Raw genomic sequence first — 21,721 nt, forward strand, 5'->3', positions numbered from 1 at the left:
TAAGTACGTACTGTACGTAGGCACAATAGTTCAAATAATCATGGCAACTTAATAAAATATATTCGATCCCTTACGGCGTGTAACCTTTAACTCTACAAATCAATTTGAATGTTGTTTGGTGACCGACATCGAGTGCAAGCCGCGTCTCCTGAATGTCTGTCTGCACGGCAATCAGTGCATTTACGATACGCAACCTCCCTTCAGTTCGATAGAAATGTATTCGATCACTTGGTTATGAAGGTCGTTTTGTCGATATATTATATCTGCGTATTGTACATTTAGTCATACATCATCTCATTTCTTTAGAACTGCTTTTTGTGTGTTCAGTCGGTTGTCCTTCCCCCGGCACCTCCGATTCGCACGGTTGGCCACGTACGGTGGTGCGAAAGAAGTTCAACATACATGCATACACAAAGATCCCCCGTGTAGCCTTCAACATAATTCTGAGGCAAGTGCAGGCCGAACGGTTACCCGAGGAAATGCGCACAATTTATACAAATGCGGGGATGATTGACAAATCACATTGACACGTAGTGTACACTTCCCCATCGCTTCAACCGCTGCGAGGACACGCGAGCAGATATCTCCACGAAGAATTAATGCGTGACCCACTCAGCTGCAGGCCTAAGGCGTCCTGGGTGTCACAACTGCGTCTCGTTCTCACGAGAATGTCGCCTCTGGTGTGTGGTTTTGTCTATTGCCATTTGGCGAGTGTTGTCGCGTGTGGACGAAAACGGTGGCGAGATGTTCACTACCTCGCCTGGTATACAGGAGGTCGTGGGTTCTACCCCGACACCTGACGTCTGCTGTATATTTGGAGTGTGCGTGTCTCTCTCCCCCCCCCCCCCCGTGGTCGCGTGGATTTTACTCCGGGTTCTCCGGTTTTTCCCTCCCACGTTTAGAATCAATATTCACGCGTTTAGAGCATTTGGCTGCTATCAATTTCCACACGATGATGAGCCACTTCGTTGAGTTATCATTTGTTGCCATTTCGCTTCTCAAAAAGAGCCACATAGCTCAGTGGACCTTACCTGGTGAAATTTGATTAGTGTATAGTTCAAAACCCACACATGCGGGGAGATAACACACAATCACCCGCCACCCCACACACACAACTACTCACAGACACGTCTGTTGTTCATGGCAACAGTTAACGGAAGCTACTTTCACTCTTTGTGCGGCGATTCGGTTAACGCACCGAGCGATCGATGTTTTTTCGATATCCTGTCCCGTGAGTTCGAATCTCAGCTACGGCTCACATCAGTGTTGAGTGATAGCTGAACCTGTGCCCCCCCCCCCCCACCAACAAGCCTCAGCCAACGTGCACTTACCCGCTTGGTGAAGTATGGTCAAACAACCCCGTGTGAGAGGGAAGACCTTCGTGACAGCAGACGATTTACAAAGCTCGAATTCGTAGTTTTATTTTGACGGCTCAAACGGCGCTCGCGGTGCCGGTCCGGTTCACGTGGTCGTTCGTCGACTCGTCGAGGTGGGGGTCACGTGATCACGGCAGCCCCCCCCCCCCCGAGCAATGATCGTCGTCGAGTTCAGCTTCGTATGAACTCTTCGGATGAACGCAAAGTTGGACAGTCCATTTCTAGATTTGACGCTTTCGTGACTGTAAGGATTCATATTCTTAGGTTTTTTCGGTAAAGTCACGTAGGTAAAAAAATAAAAATTAATAAAAGTAAAATAAAAATAAAATTAAAATCACGACGTTTCGGAGGCAACAGTCCACACACACGTCACTTTCAAATGTCACGCAATTTATTTATAAAAAATACCCCTCCCACAAACCGCCCCAAACACTCGCCTAACATTAGCTATGGTATACATGCTTGTGGATAGCGCAGTCTTTAATATTTATACACGACAGGGTATCACTCAGAATTCAAGTTTGTTATTGTCAGGGTGACATCCTCCTGACTTCACTGATTTTGCCCGTTACACTGACGCCACTGGGAACTCGAAGACCACCCCTCAATATGTACCGGTCACTCAACGAGAATCGAGATGGCACTGCAGTGAGTGTTCTTATTCGGTTAGTAACTATTATTAGCCCGTGCTGTCCAGTTGCCTGGGTAAAAAGTGGGCTCGGTTTTTTGCACAAATGCTGGCCAGCTGCCTTAACGACTTAATAGAAGTCATGAGATGGATACAGGTCGAGGTATAGTAGAGGCATAGACGCAGAGAAGTCGTGGCCAAGTCATCACGAGTAACCCGTAAATATGAACAGATTTGAATAATACCCTCAGCTGTTGACTTCTATATCAAAAGTATCACATTCAGAGAGTGTAATTGTATTTGTTTTAACTTAACTATGTTTCCCGCCATTTGCATGTTAATGAGTGACACCCTAATTAATACGCTGCACATGACAGGTTTTACAAGATCAGAGAGTTACTACGGCAGGACACGTCGGTATAGATTGTTAGTATATGCGGCCCTAATTTGGAGTGTATTTACACGTCACACAGACAGACGCTCGCCTACACGTGGCAAGTGGAACACGGATAAAATATTAATAACGATAGCAAAAAAAGAAATCAACTTTAAATAACAATAGACTCACAAATGATCGTGGATAATTTATCCCAATGAAAATTGAACATCACGCATGGTTTGTTGTTGTTGTTGCAGTAAGGCTTGTTTGCATTGCCAATTAATTCTGCTCTGAGTGTCACACGCTGTCCCTTAACATTCGGACGGGCAGGCGAGACAATATATAGTATTTACCATCATTAAATTAGTGCGTTGTGATTCTTTGAAAACAAAAATTAAAAATTACGGCACACTGTCAGTATGTTCGCTACCACAGCGAGTACTCACAATACGCAGTTACTCACTACACACAATCCGGTATCAACTGTACTTTCAGAGCAGAGCAATGCAGAGTACACACACATATATATACTGTATATAAAAGTGTCCTTATAATAGTGTAAAGTTCTTCCGCGGAACTTGCAACATCTTCAGCATCTTGAAGTCAGAACAACCCCGAGTTAAAGTTTCGTTTTGCCTTCAGTGAATATTTCTCGCATTGCATAGACACACGAAGACAAAGATCCCCCGTATAGCCTTAACAGACTGTTAGGGGCAAGTGCTGTTAGCGAGCACCTTTGAAGGCCGGCACGGCACACGAGTGGGGAGAAGGGGGAGGGGTGTCAGTGAGTTACCAGATACCACGCCCGGTCGCCTTTGTCTCCCCAGTGGCGATGTTTTTTGTTTTATTTTACACACCGCACCAGGTCGTCATTTGAGGCTGAGTCAACCTCATATATTAGACACACACACAGGCACATCTGCAGCTTGGGGCACAGTCAAATAACACACGTACCACACACACACAACCGCGTCTCTTCCTCCTCCTCCTCCGTGCGTCTCGCACAAGCGGCGTCCCGGCTGTCCCGGGCCCACAGATGCATCGTAGCGACCGGCTGGCCCTCGGGACGGTCCCGAGGTCGGTTCCACGGCGATGATCAATCACGACGACGACGACGACGATGAGGATGATGGTCGTAGTGGTGGTGGTGGTGACGATGCCATTCATTGGGCGCTACAGGGTAAGCGCATTTCGCCACAGTTGCGGGATCGGTGTGGAGTAGAGGCGTTGGGGGCGGTGTATTTGTAAAGATAACTGAGACAGAGTGAGTTGGGGGTGGGGGGGAGAGACGTGGGGAGCCGGGCGAGGAGAGGCCGAGGCGAGAGTCTCACGGCAGAGTGGCCGAGCCGGTCGTGCCACCGCTCCCGTTGATGTTGGTGGCGTTGGCCGCGGCTCCACTCTGTTGCCTTCGCATGAGCTTCTTCTCCTTCTGCCTCTGATTTTGGAACCAAATCTTGACCTGCGCGGCAAGGGAGGGAAGGGAAGGGGGGCAGCGGGGCATGGGCAAGACATGGCAACGCGTCCCGAGGGCACACGTGGTGTTAGAAGCTCGAGAGAGGTTTTCATCTTGATTTGAAGCTTTCGTGACTGCAGGGATCCATACTCTTTGGTTCTGTCGGTAAAGTCACGTAGGTAGAAACATTAAATAAATCACGACGTTTCGGGCGCAACACAAGCGTCCGTCATCAGGTGGGAATGATGACGGACGCTGCTGGTGTTGCGCCCGAAACGTCGTGATTTATCTTGTTTTATACCTACGTGACATAACCGAAAGAACCAAAGAGTATGGAGCTTTTCATGTTTTGCCCGGGCGGTGATGGGGTGGTGATCTCTCAGAGTCGCTCAGTTGTCAAATTTAAAGGATTCACTGGTGGAGTGAGTCGGGTGGCGTTTGCCGGCTGGGGGGGGGGGTTGTCGTGAGTCAAAACTCACCGAGAGATTCAGTAAACGAGTGCGCGTTTGCAATGCAATACACGTGCGTGACTTGTGCGTTTCGCGTGTGCGTATATATGCGTGTGTGCGACGTGGGTGTAACATCAATTAGTAACAGCACTTGAAAGGAATTGCCATGGTAACATTTTAAATGTGGTGAATAGTGGGCTGCTGAGTACACATAGCTCTCGTAGGCTACCACAGTGCATTACGACTCTGTGCCCCGGTATGTCATAGCGGGCACGTATGTGTATGTCTGTGCGTGTAGGCCTATAGTGAGTGTGTAAGTGTTCATTGGGGTTAGTGAAGCTGTGAGCGCGCCGCGCTACGAACCCGGCGACCCGAGTTCGATTCCCGCTCACGGCCAACACCGGTGACGATTATCTGAACCCGTCCTGGGACTCCGCTAGGTCGACTGAGCCTCAAATGAGTGTCTGGTGCGGTGTGTAAACATCGCCACTGGGGATACGTAGGGGAGCAGGCGTGGTGCTGGCCACCCACATCCTCGTGTGCCGTGGCGGCCTTCATAGAGGTTCGCTAACAGCACTTGCCCCAATAGTCTGTTAGGGCTTTACGGGGGATCTTTGTATTTTTTTGCAGGTAAGTACGTTGAGTTTAGGGTACATATATATTACGCCTAATTTCAATGTACAGCAATTATATATTGACAATGACAGAACCCTTCCCGTAAAGCCAAATATGTTCAGTATGTATTATTGCACATGTTCAACAAAGACAAAGATCCCCCGTATAGTCTTCAACAGACTCTTGGGGCAAGTGCTGTGAAGGAGCACCTGTGACGGCAGGCACGGCGCACGAGTTGGCCACGCCCGACCGCCTTTGTCTCCCTAGTGGCAATGTTTGCACACCGCACCAGGTACTCATTTGAGGCTGAGTCGACTTAGGGGAGGCCCAGGACCGGATCAGATAATCGTCACTGGATGTTGGCCGTGAGCGGGAACCGAACTCGGGCGCCGGGTTCGTAGCGAAGCGTAGCGCTAACTGCTACACGACAGTTCCCCACGACACACATTTAAAAGACAAATACAAAGGTCCCCCGTATAGCCGTAACAGCCTGTTGGGGCGAGTGCTGTCAGCGAGTAGCACCTATGAAGGCCGGCACGGCACACGGGGGAGGGGGGGGGCCAACATCACGCCCGACCGCCTTTGTCGGCCGAGTCGCGATGTCTCCACACCGTACTCAGTGCCGGATTGTCCTCGTAGCACAAGTAGCTACACATGTTACGGGCCTCGCACTTTCAAGGGGCCCTCGCTAAATGAATTAAAGCTATCAATTCTGGTTCAGTGATTCTGCACTTGCTCTATTACAAGAGTACTAGACCGCCTTTGACTTGTATGAACGACTGGGTGTTTAAGGTTAGCGATTTGTCGTATTATCTGGCTGTATAGCAAATGAAAAAATGCAATTACTTTACTGTGCAAGTAAAAAAGTTTGAGTGGTGGCGGGTTTTAAGGACGCATTTATATATTTACGCGATCTAACCACAAAAAACCTGTTATGGATAAAAAAAATTTGTGTTTTATTATTTGTGTTTTTTTTATTTAGGGCCCCTTCATAACATATGCTACAGGCCCCGCACTAGCTGAATCCGGCACTGACCGTACCACGTACTCATTTGAGGCTGAATCGACCTAGGGGAGGCCCAGAACCAGTTCAGATAATCGTCACTACAACACACATTCACACGCACATAAAATCACTCACGCGAGCACAACACTGTAGGCCTACTGCAGCCGAACATTCACATATGTACATGCGAACGACATTTTAAAGTACATACCATTCTTATATATGCATATTTAATGTATAACGAAGGTCCTCTTCATAAACATAATAGGTATCTCTCGTGTGGCGTGGCCGAAGGTCGAAATTATTTGCATCGTCGTCAAAGCGTCGCACGCTGAGAGTGAACACGTGGCAACTGTACCGGCATCACGTGGCATTGCGTCACAATGCGGTGATATAGACAACACGCACGCCACAAACATACAGAGCACTCTTTATATTTTTTACTTATATATAAAGAACCAAACATAGCAATACATATGCCAAAAGGATGTATAAACATCGTTATAATTATTCGGCCTCCTCAGCGTTCTGTGCGATTCAGTTGTTCGCAATTGTGCGATTCTTCTATCAACAGCTGTATTATTTTATTGTATATATATAGCCCACGTAAGTCTTTGTCGTGTACACGCAGTGTAACGTTCATAAGGCTATTGTACACGATACGTACACAACCTATGTAAACGAGCGTAAATAAAAACAAGTTATTTTGTAAGTACTTTTAGCCGTAATGTGAGTGATATGGTAAAGGGTCATTCCCCGAAACGTCGCCTATTTCTATTTTTAAGGTCACAGTGTTATTGACGAACGTGCTAAGTCTTTTTGGACTTGTGCTTTTGCACCATCACCCAAATAATGAACGTATAAGTATATATAGGCATTGAATCATAGCAGTGTTAATAATAATATTTAATAGTGCTGCAACTCAAACGCCACAATTTAATCACCCGATATACAGCCCCTTTAAACGTTACCGTATCTACACTGATTACACCCATTCGCGAGTCACCTAACTCATGCGTACATTTTATCGGCAAGTGATATCCAGTCGAGATATACGGACATAACGTGCACAGCGCGAACACACACACACGTAAGGACATTCTAAATATCCTATTCTGCAAACATTACACACGTCATATGTTATCGTGCAATGCCACTGCAGTATTGTTACACTACATATACCAAGGGCGTAATTATAATATATTTTGGGGGGGGGACACATGCCCCCCAAATATCCAAATATGCTCAAAATGTCCCCCCCAATATATTGCTATAAAAATTGCTATGCTATACAATATCTGGACTTTTCTTCATATACATCAATGCATAGATTTCTGTTTATATGATTGTGGTTATGGTAGTACTTGATCAATCCCTAATCTCTGCCATTACATACAATGAAACAATAAATGGTAAAAAGTAAAAACAGAGCAATGTAATACAATACACTATTAGACATTATTGTAAAAAATAAAATAAAAAGTCTATCCCGTGTTAGTGAATGTTTTTATATTTTAGGCTGGAAATGAGTTTTCAAATTTAGATATTTTTCTGGGTTGGGACCCCTAGACACCCTGGAAGATTTGGTCCCCCCCAATGTTGACTCCATGGCTGCGGCCTTGACATATACAGAGACAAATACCCCCTTCCATAAAGCCGATGCAGACTCGTTGGGGCAAGTGCTGTTAGCGAGCACCTTATAAAGGCCGGCACGGCGCACGAAGGGGTGGGTGGCCAGCACCACGCCCGACCGCCTTTTTCTCCCCAGTGGCGATGTTTACGCACCGCACCAGGTACTCGTTTGTAGCTGAGTCGACCTAGGGGAGGCCCAGGACCGGTTCAGATAATCGTCACTGGCGTTGGCTGTTGAGCAGGAATCGAACTCGTGTAGCGCAGTGCGCTACCGACTACGCTACTACTCCCCAACACACAAAATAACAAACACGCAGATACTGCCACGCGTGCGAACACAGTCAGACCTGCCTCTGGTGCAACTGCCTTGGGTCGATTGCTCCGCGGTGGCTAGGAGATGTTAACTACCTCGCCTGGTACGCAGGAGGTCGTGGGTTCGATTTACCACCCTGACTCCTGCTGTATATTTGGAGATTGCGTGTCTCTCTCTCTCTCTCTTCCCCCTGTGGTCGCGTGGACTTGTCTCCGGGTCGTCCGGTTTTTGCCCTCCACATTTAGAATCAACACGTGTTTCGAGTATTTGGCTGCTATAAATTTCCACACGATAAGCCACTTGCTTGAGCTATCATTTGTGGCCACGTTGTTTATGAAAAAGAGCTACCTACATAGCTCAGTGGGCCTCAGCTGTTAAAATAAAATAAAACGTGTATTTACTCGTAGTAGCAGTAGTAATTGCGGTCGGGGTTGGTGTGTGTTTACGTACAGTGAGGAAACCAGCCTGCCCGGTAAAAACCTTACACCCACTTAGGGCTCGCTTCAAGATCCGCACAGATGGGTTCACGAACCCGCGTGCTGTGCCGCCATCTCATTGTTGGGGGGAGGCGAGGGGCGCTGGGGTTTGTGGGAGTTTCACAAAATCTCCACACGAGGCGCCAATGACCTTTGACACGAGAGCGCTTTGTTGCAGGCGCGGTTTATGATGGCCACCACGGCCGGGTCTTTTTTTTTTACCATGTGGTGTATTTCTTGTCTGTAGCCCAGGTCCCCCTTGAGAGGGAGAGAGACTCAGCGACTACACAGCTACCCCCCCCCCCCAACTTGCCTTTGTCAGTAAATACGAAACATTCCGCTCGCTAAAGGGATGCGCATTCTCACAACGCAGCGCTTCACGCCTTCCCACCGTCCTCGCTCGTAAACACGTGCCTTGCCTGTACCTACACCTCACCTGTACCTACACTTCACCTGTACCTAAACCTTACCTGTGTCTCGACTGTACCTGTGCCTAAACCTTACCCGTATATCCACCGTATCCGAATATTACCTGCACCTACGGCTTCCCTAAACATTACCGGTATCTACATGCAACTCACCTGTGGCTACACTCTACCTGAATCTAAGCCTAACCTGTACCTACACCTTACCTGCACCGTACCTGCGCGTGTACCTTCACTTTACTTCTACCCGTGCATGTACCTGATCAGTACTTTACTTGCACATTCATCTTCTTTTGCACGTATCGGACCTTCCTCACACGCATCTGTACATTACTCCTTCACCCTGCACATCCACATCATCCTCGCATCTCACCCACTCTATCTGCACCTTGGGCCCTGCGTGCAACACGTTATATATATAGTCAGTCCTCGTTGAACGCGCTTGCAGATGCCTTCCTGAAAAGTGCCGCGCTCAGCGAAAAACCCGTTGAGCGAAAACAATTTCCCCATCGTGAATAATGTGGTAACGTTAAGGTTTGCCGAGATACGATGTACCACCACACACACGCGTGGTAAAATATCAGTCCGTGTTACTCTGTCACCGCAACGCTCAACCACGCAGCGCTAGAAAGTAGCTCGTCATCGACCGCCCACGTTATAATGGAAGGTTTGCCTTCCATAACAGTGTGCGGTCGGCATTGTAACGGTGTGCTTTCTGCGTTATAACGGGGGGCGCGTTCCACGTTGGGCGAAAAGTGTCCCCATATGGAAGGACCGCGGTTACAGCGAAAAACGCGTCGCGTGAACACCAGCGCGCAAAGCGAGGACTGAGCGTGCTTACAAATATATTACTTTTTAATCACACGAACAACATAAATTGACGGGTGCGTGCGTGCACGTGCGTGTGTGTTGCGTCTGTTGCCCCACTCACCTGTCGCTCGGTGAGGCTGAGCCGGTGCGAGATGCTGAGGCGCAGCTCCGGGGTGAGGAATCGGTTCTCGTCGAAGGCTCTCTCCAGCTCGGAGATCTGCTGCTTGCTGTAGGGGACGCGCTTCTTGCGCGGCCGCGACGCGCACGAAGTGCCCTGCGCCACCTGCGACCAGTGGCCCCCGATGCCGCCCAGTGCTGGGGAACACAAACGACGATGCAGTGTCACTAACAGTGTAGGGCAGTACCAGGGCAATGTTACTACAGTGCAGGACAGTAGCAGGCAGTATCACTAACAGTGTAGGGCAGTACCAGGGCAATGTTACTACAGTGCAGGACAGTAGCAGGCAGTATCACTAACAGTGTAGGGCAGTAGCAGGGCAATGTTACTACAGTGCAGGACAGTAGCAGGGCAATGTTACTACAGTGAAGGACAGTAGCAGGCAATGTTACTACAGTGTAGGGCAGTACCAGGGCAATGTTACTACAGTGCAGGGCAGTAGCAGGCAATGCTACTACAGTGAAGGACAGTAGCAGGCAATGTTACTACAGTGTAGGGCAGTACCAGGGCAATGTTACTACAGTGTAGGGCAGTACCAGAGCAATGTTACTACGGTGTAGGGCAGTACCAGGGCAATGTTACTACAGTGCAGGGCAGTAGCAGGCAGTGTCACTAACAGTGTAGGGCAGTAGCAGGGCAATGTTACTACAGTGCAGGACAGTGGCAGGCAATGTCACTACAGTGTAGAGCAGTACCAGGGCAATGTTACTACAGTGCAGGACAGTAGCAGGCAGTATCACTAACAGTGTAGGGCAGTAGCAGGGCAATGTTACTACAGTGGAGGACAGTAGAAGGCAATGTTACTACAGTGCAGGACAGTAGCAGGCAATGTTACTACAGTGCAGGGCAGTAGCAGGGCAATGTCACTAACAGTGTAGGGCAGTACCAGGGCAATGTTACTACAGTGCAGGACAGTAGCAGGCAGTATCACTAAGAGTGTAGGGCAGTAGCAGGGCAATGTTACTACAGTGCAGGACAGTAGCAGGGCAATGTTACTACAGTGAAGGACAGTAGCAGGCAATGTTACTACAGTGTAGGGCAGTACCAGGGCAATGTTACTACAGTGCAGGGCAGTAGCAGGCAATGCTACTACAGTGAAGGACAGTAGCAGGCAATGTTACTACAGTGTAGGGCAGTACCAGAGCAATGTTACTACAGTGTAGGGCAGTACCAGGGCAATGTTACTACAGTGCAGGGCAGTAGCAGGCAGTGTCACTAACAGTGTAGGGCAGTAGCAGGGAAATGTTACTACAGTGCAGGAAAGTGGCAGGCAATGTCACTACAGTGTAGAGCAGTACCAGGGCAATGTTACTACAGTGCAGGACAGTAGCAGGCAGTATCACTAACAGTGTAGGGCAGTAGCAGGGCAATGTTACTACAGTGGAGGACAGTAGAAGGCAATGTTACTACAGTGCAGGACAGTAGCAGGCAATGTTACTACAGTGTAGGGCAGTAGCAGGGCAATGTCACTAACAGTGTAGGGCAGTACCAGGGCAATGTTACTACAGTGCAGGACAGTAGCAGGCAGTATCACTACAGTGTAGGGCAGTAGCAGGGCAATGTTACTACAGTGCAGGGCAGTAGCAGGGCAATGTTACTACAGTGCAGGACAGTGTCAGGCAATGTCACTAACAGTGTAGGGCAGTAGCAGGGCAATGTTAGTACAGTGCAGGACAGTGGCAGGCAATGTCACTAACAGTGCAGGACAGTAGCAGGCAATGTTACTACAGTGTAGGACAGTACCAGGGCAATGTTACTACAGTGTAGGACAGTACCAGGGCAATGTTACTACAGTGCAGGATAGTAGCAGGCAATGTTACTACAGTGCAGGACAGTAGCAGGCAATGTCACTACAGTGTAGGGCAGTAGCAGGGCAATGTTACTACAGTGCAGGACAGTAGCAGGCAATGTTACTACAGTGCAGGACAGTAGCCGGGCAATGTCACTACAGTGCAGGACAGTAGCAGGCAATGTCACTACAGTGCAAGACAGTGGTAGGCAATGTTACTACAGTGTAGGGCAGTAGCAGGGCAATGTTACTACAGTGTAGGGCAGTAGCAGGGCAGTGTCACTAACAGTGTAGGGCAGTAGCAGGGCAATGTTACTACAGTGCAGAACAGTAGCAGGCAATGTCACTACAGTGCAGGACAGTAGCAGGGCAATGTTACTACAGTGCAGGACAGTAGCAGGCAATGTTACTACAGTGCAGGGCAGTAGCAGGCCATGTTACTACAGTGCAGGGCAGTAGCAGGAAATGTTACTACAGTGCAGGACAGTAACAGGTAATGTCACAACAGTTCAGGACAGTAGCAGGCAATGTCACTACAGTGCAGGAGAGTAGCAGGCAATGTCGCTACAGTGCAGGACAGTAGCAGGTAATGTCACTACAGTGCAGGACAGTAGCAAGCAATGTTACTACAGTGCAGGACAGTAGCAGGCAATGTTACTACAGTGCAGGGCAGTAGCAGGCAATGTTACTACAGTGCAGGCCAGTAGCAGGCAATGTTACTACAGTGCAGGACAGTGGCAGGTAATGTCACTACAGTTCAGGACAGTAGCAGGAAATGTCACTACAGTGCAGGACAGTTGCAGGTAATGTCACTACAGTGCAGGACAGTAGCAGGCAATGTCACTACCGTGCATGACAGTAGCAGGTAATGTTACTACAGTGCAGGACGGTAGCAGGCAATGTTACTACAGTGCAGAACAGTAGCAGGCAATGTCACTACAGTGCAGGACAGTAGCAGGTAATGTTACTACAGTGCAGGACAGTTGCAGGCAATGTCACTACAGTGCAGGACAGTAGCAGGCAATGTCACTACAGTGCAGGACAGTAGCAGGCAATGCTACTACAGTGCAGGACAGTAGCAGGCACTGTCAATAGAGTGCAGGACAGTGGCAGGCAATGTTACTACAGTGCAGGACAGTAGCAGGCAATGTCACTACAGTACAGGACAGTAGCAGGTCAGTGTCACTGACAGTGTAGGGCAGTAGCAGGGCAATGTTACTACAGTGGAGGAAAGTAGCAGGCAATGTTGCTACAGTGCAGGACAGTAGCAGGCAATGTCACTACAGTGCAGGACAGTGGCAGGGCAATGTCACTACAGTGCAGGACAGTAGCAGGCAATGTCACTACAGTGCAGGACAGTAGCAGGCAATGTTACTACAGTGCAGGACAGTAGCAGGCAATGTTACTACAGTGCAGGACAGTAGCAGGCAATGCTACTACAGTGCAGGACAGTAGCAGACGATGTTACTACAGTGCAGGATAGTGGCAGGGCAATGTTACTACAGTGCAGGACAGTAGCAGGCAATGTCACTACAGTACAGGACAGTAGCAGGTCAGTGTCACTGACAGTGTAGGGCAGTAGCAGGGCAATGTTACTACAATGGAGGACAGTAGCAGGCAATGTTACTACAGTGCAGGACAGTAGCAGGCAATGTTACTACAGTGCAGGACAGTAGCAGGCAATGTAACTACAGTGCAGGACAGTAGCAGGCAATGTCACTACAGTGCAGGACAGTAGCAGGCAATGTTGCTACAGTGCAGGACAGTAGCAGGTAATGTCACTACAGTGCAGGACAGTAGCAGGCAATGTCACTACAGTGCAGGACAGTAGCAGGCAATGTTACTACAGTGCAGGACAGTAGCAGTCAATGTTACTACAGTGCAGGACAGTAGCAGGCAATGTTACTACAGTGCAGGACAGTAGCAGTCAATGTTACTACAGTGCAGGACAGTAGCAGGCAATGTCACTACAGTGCAGGACAGTAGCAGGCAATGTTGCTACAGTGCAGGACAGTAGCAGGTAATGTCACTACAGTGCAGGACAGTAGCAGGCAATGTCACTACAGTGCAGGACAGTAGCAGGCACTGTCAATACAGTGCAGGACAGTGGCAGACAATGTTACTACAGTGCAGGACAGTAGCAGGCAATGTCACTACAGTACAGGACAGTAGCAGGTCAGTGTCACTGACAGTGTAGGGCAGTAGCACGGCAATGTTACTACAGTGGAGGACAGTAGCAGGCAATGTTACTACAGTGCAGGACAGTAGCAGGCAATGTTACTACAGTGCAGGACAGTTGCAGGCAATGTTACTACAGTGTAGGACAGTTGCAGGGCAATATCAATACAGTGCAGGACAGTGGCAGGCAATGTTACTACAGTGCTGGGTAGTTAATGAGAGTGATAACCCGGGCATCCAGTCTGATTCGGACCGTGAAGTTCTATTGCTTGCGATGTCATACAAACGACACGCGTGCGTGCTTGCCATACTTTTAGGTTTTAGTTTGTCTTCGAACAGGTAAAAAAATTATCTATTGGGAATTAATGATCTTTTTTTTGGGCCGGGGTGGGGGGTGCTTTGTTGCCCCCTCCCCTCCCCCCGTTCTAACAAAACCCCACGGACGAACCAATCCATAAACAGGTGCTGCAAGCTCAAGTTCCTAATGGCAATGTCGTGCATCAACGTCGCGGTTACGAGCAGCACGGCGGATACTACAACAACAGCAGCAAGGCTGGTCGAACGCATCACAGACAAAGCACACACACTGGTAACAAAACACACGCTCATGACTCTGCAGAGCAGAGCGAGCAACTTGCACGGGCACTTAAGAGGAAGTCTGAGTTCCGACAGTGATTCGTGTTTGGAAGGTAACATTGAAAATTAAAATGCTCTTTTCGTTGTTAACATCGACGTTTATTTTTATTTTTCCTTTTCAGTTGGTATTTTGAAAAAAATTGCCAAGAACATTGAGCAACGACTAGCGTGTTTAAATCGTGGCTTAATTTATGCAAAAGAAGGCGGCTATAATATTTATGTACACATTTAAAACAAGTCCTGAATTAATTTCAAAAGATAATTCATGCATCAAGCACGGATGCTCATGGAAGTCAGTTTTATAACATTTGTTAACATAAATGAAGCAACCCTATGTGATTTGTTCAAATAAATGCAATAACCGCGTACGTCTTCTTAGTTTAGGGCCACCCTGTATCAAGGCCGTAGCCATGGAGTCAACATTGAGGGGGACCAAATCTTCCAGCGGGTCTGGAGGTCCCAACCCAGAACAAAATCTAAATTTGAAAACTAATTTCATGCCTAAAATATTTAAAAAATCACTAACACATGGGATAGACTTTTTATGTATGTATTACAATAATGTCTAATAGTGTATTGTATTACATTTCTGTTTTTACATCTTCATCGTTTCTTGTTTCATTATATGTAATGGCAGAGATTAGGGATTAATAAAGTACAACCATAACGATAATCATATAAACAGAAATCTATGCATTGATTTAAATGAAGACAAGTCGAGATATTGTAGCCAATGTTGAGCAAATTGTTATTTTTATTCATATAGCATATAAAAAAGAAATTATATAGCAATATTTTTTTTGGGGGGGGTTGGGACATTTTGAGTATATTTGAATATTGGGGGGGGGATGTGTGCTCCTATTAATGCAATTGTTTAGCGAGACCTGTGGGTTCTCTACTCGTCTATTCAGGGGACACATCCCCCCCAATATATATTATAATTACAGCCTTGCCCTGTATAGACGAGTAGAGAACGCACAGGTCTCGCTAAACAATTGCATTAATAGGAGCACATAATTTAAAAGTTATTTAAATAAAATAATGTCACTTCCATATAGGTTATTTCCACATCTTCGGGTGTCACCTCTTGATTATTCTGATTGTTTTATTTCAAACCATCTTCCGAACTCATTCTTCTTCCGCCGTTTTACACGCAACTCAGCCTTTATTTGTTACACGGAAAATCCCGTGTCGCCAGTTACCCAGCTAGTTTCGTTGGCAACGGCTCGCAGCAGCCACTAACAATATAATTAACGTCGTGGTGGAGAAGGAGCCCAGCCAGCAGCCAGACAGGAAACTCGAGGCAATTTTTATTTTATATATATGTGTGTGTTGATGTGTTATATTTCCTGCGATGTTCATTGTATAGATGCATGTGAAGTACTATATGCGATGTAGGTTAAACAATGTTTTTAAAAGTGGTCATCACGTGTTTGCTATGCGTGTGTGCATGCTCCGTATCAAGGGATTTCCCAGGGTGAAACATTTAAATATTTATGTCCTGTATATAATTATATATAAAGTGGGGGAACTTTTCTGTCAATCGTCCTTAATCGTAGCGGAGAGAAGGTCTCGACTCTCCGCCAATGGCACGTCGTCTCTCTGCGACGAAGTAGGTCTATTGCCCGAAACGTCGCCTTATGTCTGATGTTTGTTTTCATTCATTTCCGTGCAGTGTTATTGACGAACGCGTTGATACTTCTGTTGTTGTCGATATTACGATGATGATGATGATTATTATTATTATTGTGTCCAGTGGACCACCACCAACGCAGTCACACGTGTTGGGGGTTATTTTGTTGGTTACGAGGGTACCAACAAAAACTAAATTGGCCGTGAAGTTTTGTCATAAATGCACCAGTTTTTAGTATTGAATATTTGTACTAGTATATATATAATGTTGTTTGTCTCTTAACTGTGATTCTTAAATGTGTTATCTTTGGGGTTTAATGTTAATCATAGGCAGAGTTTAACTTCTATATTTCGGTGCGGAGGGGGGGGCAGAGGTTCGCTTTGTCCCTCGCATGATGAGGAATCGCGGGTGCCAATAATACATTTATTTTAAACCTTAATTGTAAACTACTGAAAATCAATTAATAAAGGTTGCCCAGAGCCCCCCCCCCCCGCCCCCCCCCAAACTCCAATCGTGACGTGAGGTTAGAAAGACTTCGTCTGAGCTGCGGTCCAGTCGCCCTGGATGGAAAGTCGCGCGCTTAAAGTTTGTTTCGCGCCGTGCCTCGCGCGTTTTGCATACTTTTGGTGGCGCCCTAACCCCCCCCCCCCACGTCGAATCGAGTTGGTTAACTTCACGCATTTCCACACAAAAACTGCCGAATTACTTCCCAACGATCCACTGGCCTCGACAGAACCGCCTCCACGGTGCGATCGAGCGCCCCGAGATGCACGCGTGCCGCTCGTGCGCCGAGCTTCTTGGCCAACGCGCGGAGACAATTTGCGATCGTTTCGTTTCGTTTTGTTTGACGGCAGCAGGGAAAACGTCGCGTGGAGGTTGTGCGTAACTTTGGGACAAACATATCAGCGGTCAGTCGTTCGTTCGTGAGTCGAGACACACTTCGGTGTGTCTCAAGACTTTTTTTTTCCAAGTTTGGTCGGTTGATAATTAAATTAAATTAGTATGTTTTTGCGCGTATGTTGAACTTCTTTCGCACCGTACGTAGCCAACCGTGGTCACCAGCCGTCGCGAATCGTCCCCGAACGCTTACGTTAAGGTGCTCTCAGATGGAACAACGAGTTGGTATGCTGCTGTGCGCTGCTTATCACGGTCGGCTTCGCGTCTCCGATAAGCACACTTGGCTACGTACGGTGCGAAAAAAGTTCAACATACCTACGTAAATATATAATTATTTCGTGGCGGTTAAACTTATTTCTGTGGCCGAGCGACATTTTGTTCAGCGTCCATGAAAAGTTTGGTAACTTCATGAAGTTTATATATACAAAGACAAAGATTCCCCGTACAGCCTGAGCAGACTGTTGGGGCAAGTGCTGTTGGCGAGTAGCAGCGATGAAGACGGGCACGGCACACGAGGGCGTGGGTAACCAACACCACGCCCGGCCGCCTTTATCTCCCCAGTAAAGATGTTTGCACACCGCACCAGGTACTTATTTGAGGCTGAGTAGACCTAGGAGAGGCACAGTGCCGATTCGGATCATCGTTACTGGTTTTGGCCGTGAGAGGGAATCGAACTCGGGTCGCCGGGTTCTTAAATATATATATACACACGTATATGTTTATGTATTAATCGGAGTGTTAATGAAGAAGTCACGTGTTTGCACACATTAATTTTGAATGTGTCAGGGGGGGGGTACGAACGATGCACTACAATGGTTATGTACTCGAATTGTAAATGTTGTGGGTATACTCTGACATGGCACGTTGTGTTTACGCGATCTAACCCCCCCCCCCCCCCCAAATAAAATACTATTTTATTATGGATAACGGTGATGATGTTAGTGTGCCCAGGATCGTTACTGGACACCACGCACCTATTGCCGTGAGAGCTACGGCCGAATGGCCGCGAGGACGCGTGGCGATGAAGTTGCGCTCGCAAGGTGTCGATACGGCAACAATGAACCCACGTGTTCGAGTTGATATCGTTATTATAGTCTGTCGACCGTGTGTGCGTGTGTGTATGTATGTGGGTGGGGAGCGGTGGGGAGCGGTGGGGAGCGGTGGGGAGCGGTGGGGAGCGGTGGGGAGCGGTGGGGAGCGGTGGGGAGCGGTGGGGAGCGGTGGGGAGCGGTGGGGAGCGGTGGGGAGCGGTTAGCGTACTGCGCTACGAACCTGGCGACCCGAGTTCGATTCCTGCTCACGGTGACGATTATTTGAAACGGTCCCATGCTTCCCCCTATGTCGCCTCAGCCTCAAGGTCTGAGTACCTAGTGCGGTGTGTAAACATCGCCACTAGGAAGACGAAGGCGGTCGGGCGTGGTGCTGGTCACCCAACTCGTCGTTATGGCCTTCATCGGTGTCACTCGCTAACAGCACTTGCCCCTACAGTCTGTTCAGGCTATAGCGGGGATCTTTGCCTCTCTGTGTGTGTGTGTATATATAGCTACTAAAACTACTGGAAGCGTCACCGGTAAATTTTTACTTCGCATCCCTAATGTTAATCAGTAAACAACAATTATAATTATTAACTTCGTGTCTTAGGCACGTGCTAAAATATCAAAGTGACCCACCAACCCCCCTCCCACCTCGGCCTGTAATGCGCTGTGTTAATGAAAATAATGATGATGATGATACGAGAGAAAAAAACTTAAAGCAAACTTTTACCCGATAATTCAAGCGGCGTTCGTGGGTTTTCATCCACCAACATGAACAAGGTGATCCAAACGAAATGTTTATGAGCCTTGATCTCTACCTCCTCCACGAGGCTCACCACTCCGCTTCTCTATTCGCGGGGCTCACTGATATATTTTCTATTCGCGGGGCTCACGAAACTCCTCTCGAATCAAAGGGCGCACTAATCTATCTAATCACAGGGCTCATTCAACTCTTATCTATTCACGGGGCCTCACTAATATTCTCTCTCACCGTGGGCATCACTAATCACTCACAACGGAAAACTGCGAATGAAATTGGGACGTCAAAACGGAAATGTACGTAAAATGACCCAAAAATAATTCCAGATGCAAAACCTGACGAACATCAAGCTCTGCAAAATGCATTCAAAGAAAACCAGAAATAGAAATAAAAAAAGAAACAGCGGATACAAGCAGCACTAAATCTAAAACGGAGAACGTGAATTGAATAGCGAGCGCGTACTTTCCATTTCAAGTTTCAGCCCAATAATATCTCGAGAGCATACACTAATTAAACTGTCAACAGATGAATAATAATGATGATGACGATTATACATTTAATAATAATTATACGTTAAAAGGCAATTGGGGTCATCGACTCAGCACGGTCAAAGTTGTTTGATGATCGCGGCGTCTGCGATGCCGCCACCGCGATTCACAAATCTGTCAACAGGCGTCGCTAGCGAGGCAAGTTGGACACGCGTGCATACAACAACAAAGACAAAGATCTCCCGTGTGGCCTCAGCAGACTGTTGGGGCAAGTGCTGTTAAAGTGAGCACCGGTGAAGGCCGGCTTACGGCACACGAGGGGGTGGGTAGCCAACAACCACGCCCGACCGTCTTTGTCTCCCGAGTGGCGATGTTTACACACCGCAGCCGGTGCTCGTTTCAGGCCGAGTCGATCTAGGGGAGGCCCAGGACCGGGTCGGAAAATCGGCACCGATGTTGGCCGTGAGCGGGAATCGAACTCGGGTCGCCGGGTTCGTAACGCAGTGGTCAGCCGCTGACCGCTACGCCACCAAGAACACCAGCACTCAACACATTCGCCAATAACACCGTGGCCTTAACACAATAATACAGTATATATAGCAGACGACGTTTCGAGCAATGACCCTTCTCCAAAGCACATTTCGCCCAGTGAATACGGCAAATGCGCGGCTACGGGGTGTGTTCATAGGTGTTCGCCACTGGACTTGTACAATAATCATCGCAATGTCGTCGGAGCGAGGGTGCTTGTAATTATTAGCATGCCTCGCCATGGGCACGGCGAACAATGATCAAATGTACAGGAGCAGCGCGGCAAGGAGGAGGGCGGACAGAATCTCTCCGTTCCCTGCCCCCCACCAACCCCCCTCTCCACTAGTTTTTAAATTTCCTCCTTGATTGAAGCGAACTCGATGCGAGTTGGCGCGTTCGAGTCCTTGCGATGGGCGCTCCACCCCCTCGCACGCGTGGACGATGATAATGATGATGATGCGTGTCACCTTATCGCTGTTACCTGAGTGGCGCGTGCTCGCATGTGCGTGCCATGTTGCGCTTCTTTAGCACCGTACGTAGCCAAACCGTGATCAATCGGAAGTGCGGGGGGAGGACGAACCCGTTGCTTTCCCGGAATGTCTTTGCGACTGCCGTGTCTGCTGCGTCAACCCCTCACTGGCGCGCATGGGGTTTTCTCCCGGTACGTTTCGTTTGACTTAATTGTCTGAAAACATCTTCATATGCAGAGAACTGCAGAGCAGTTGGTGCCCGCTGGCTCGCCGCTTGGCAGCCTTCCAGCTTTGGTCTGTGGTCCCGACACTCTTGCGATTCGTGAGAGATGCAATTTGCGCGAACGAGTCCGCAATGCATATAACACTAATCGTGATATCTATTTAATTTAGTTACGATTCATTTGCTGCCACGACCTTGATTTCTCACCGAGGTCCGAACGCGGGTAATTTTTGTCAATCTTCTGACGGCTGAATGCCGACAACTGCAATCAACATCCAAATTAACATCAGATCTGAGAAGGAGGCTGGGCAAGGAGTTGGCTAGCTGCAGCGGGGGTCAAAATAAGATCGGGAATCCTCGGGAAATGTTACGTCTTAAATTCACGAAGGATCAGTACTGATCTCGCCACACGGATACGGCGCGGTGTGCATCACGACATCCTTGATTGATTTTGTTCCATACGCGAGCCCCGTTTAAGGGCATCACGGTGCCGAGATGTTACCTCCCTCGCCTGGTATGCAGGAGGCCGTGGGTTCGATCCAGACCCTGATGCCTGTTGTTGTATGTGGAGTTTGCGTGTCTCTCTCTCTCCCCGTGGCCGCGTGGATTTCTCCCCGGGTCCTCCGGTTTTTCCCTCCACATTTTGAACCAACAACACGCGTTTAGAGTATTTGGCTGCTATGAATGTCCACGTGATATGCGATCATTTGTGGCCAGGTAGCTTCTGAAAACAGATCTGTATAGCTCAGTGGGCCTTGCCTGGTGAAATAAATGTCCCAGTGAGCAGAGTTCGATTCCCGGCCACTGTTAACATCAGTGGCAACCGGTCCTGCTCCGCTCTTCCCCGCTCCGATCCACCCTGAATCCCCCCAACTCACGAACTAACTAACCAGCGTAGTGAAGTTGTATATATATATACAAATGTATTGTCGATTTTTACCTGCTAAATTGTTTAACTCGTTGAGCCATATATTTGTTTAATTATCATTATCATGTTTGTATCACGTCTTGTGAATTGCACGTGTAATTGTGACCCGGTTGAGTTCGTTCATTCAGAGATTATTCACATTGCTTGTAATGCATTGTTTGTAATGCATTGTTCATCATGCATTGTATTCATGCATTGTTTATAATTCACTGTTGAAAATGCACTGCTCGCGCCCCTCCGCTGTATAACTCCCTCTCCCATCATCATCGGCATCTCTTCTCCCAGATCCCTTATTAGAATGATATTATTATAAACAAAATAATTATAATAATGACATTGCTAAATTCAAGAACACGCGTTACACTCTTTATCTATTACACAATATTGAGAAGAGTGCTCGTTGTTTCTGGTCGCTTG

General features: G+C 47.9%; 1 protein-coding gene across 1 annotated transcript in view; it reads right to left on the reverse strand.

Annotated features, from left to right (window-relative positions):
• Positions 1-3,710: 3,710 nt before the first annotated feature.
• LOC144940078 (uncharacterized) overlaps positions 3,711-21,721 on the reverse strand; it is a 57,694-nt gene continuing 39,683 nt past the window's right edge. The window contains exons 2-3 of the mRNA XM_078866756.1: positions 9,684-9,877; positions 3,711-3,842 (exon numbers count right to left, since the gene is read on the reverse strand). Coding sequence (XP_078722882.1) covers positions 3,711-3,842; positions 9,684-9,877 — 326 coding nt within the window. The remainder of the gene's footprint in view (positions 3,843-9,683; positions 9,878-21,721) is intronic.

The sequence above is a fragment of the Lampetra fluviatilis genome, chromosome 1 (assembly GCF_964198595.1).
Source record: "Lampetra fluviatilis chromosome 1, kcLamFluv1.1, whole genome shotgun sequence".
NCBI classification, from domain to species: Eukaryota; Metazoa; Chordata; class Hyperoartia; order Petromyzontiformes; family Petromyzontidae; genus Lampetra; species Lampetra fluviatilis.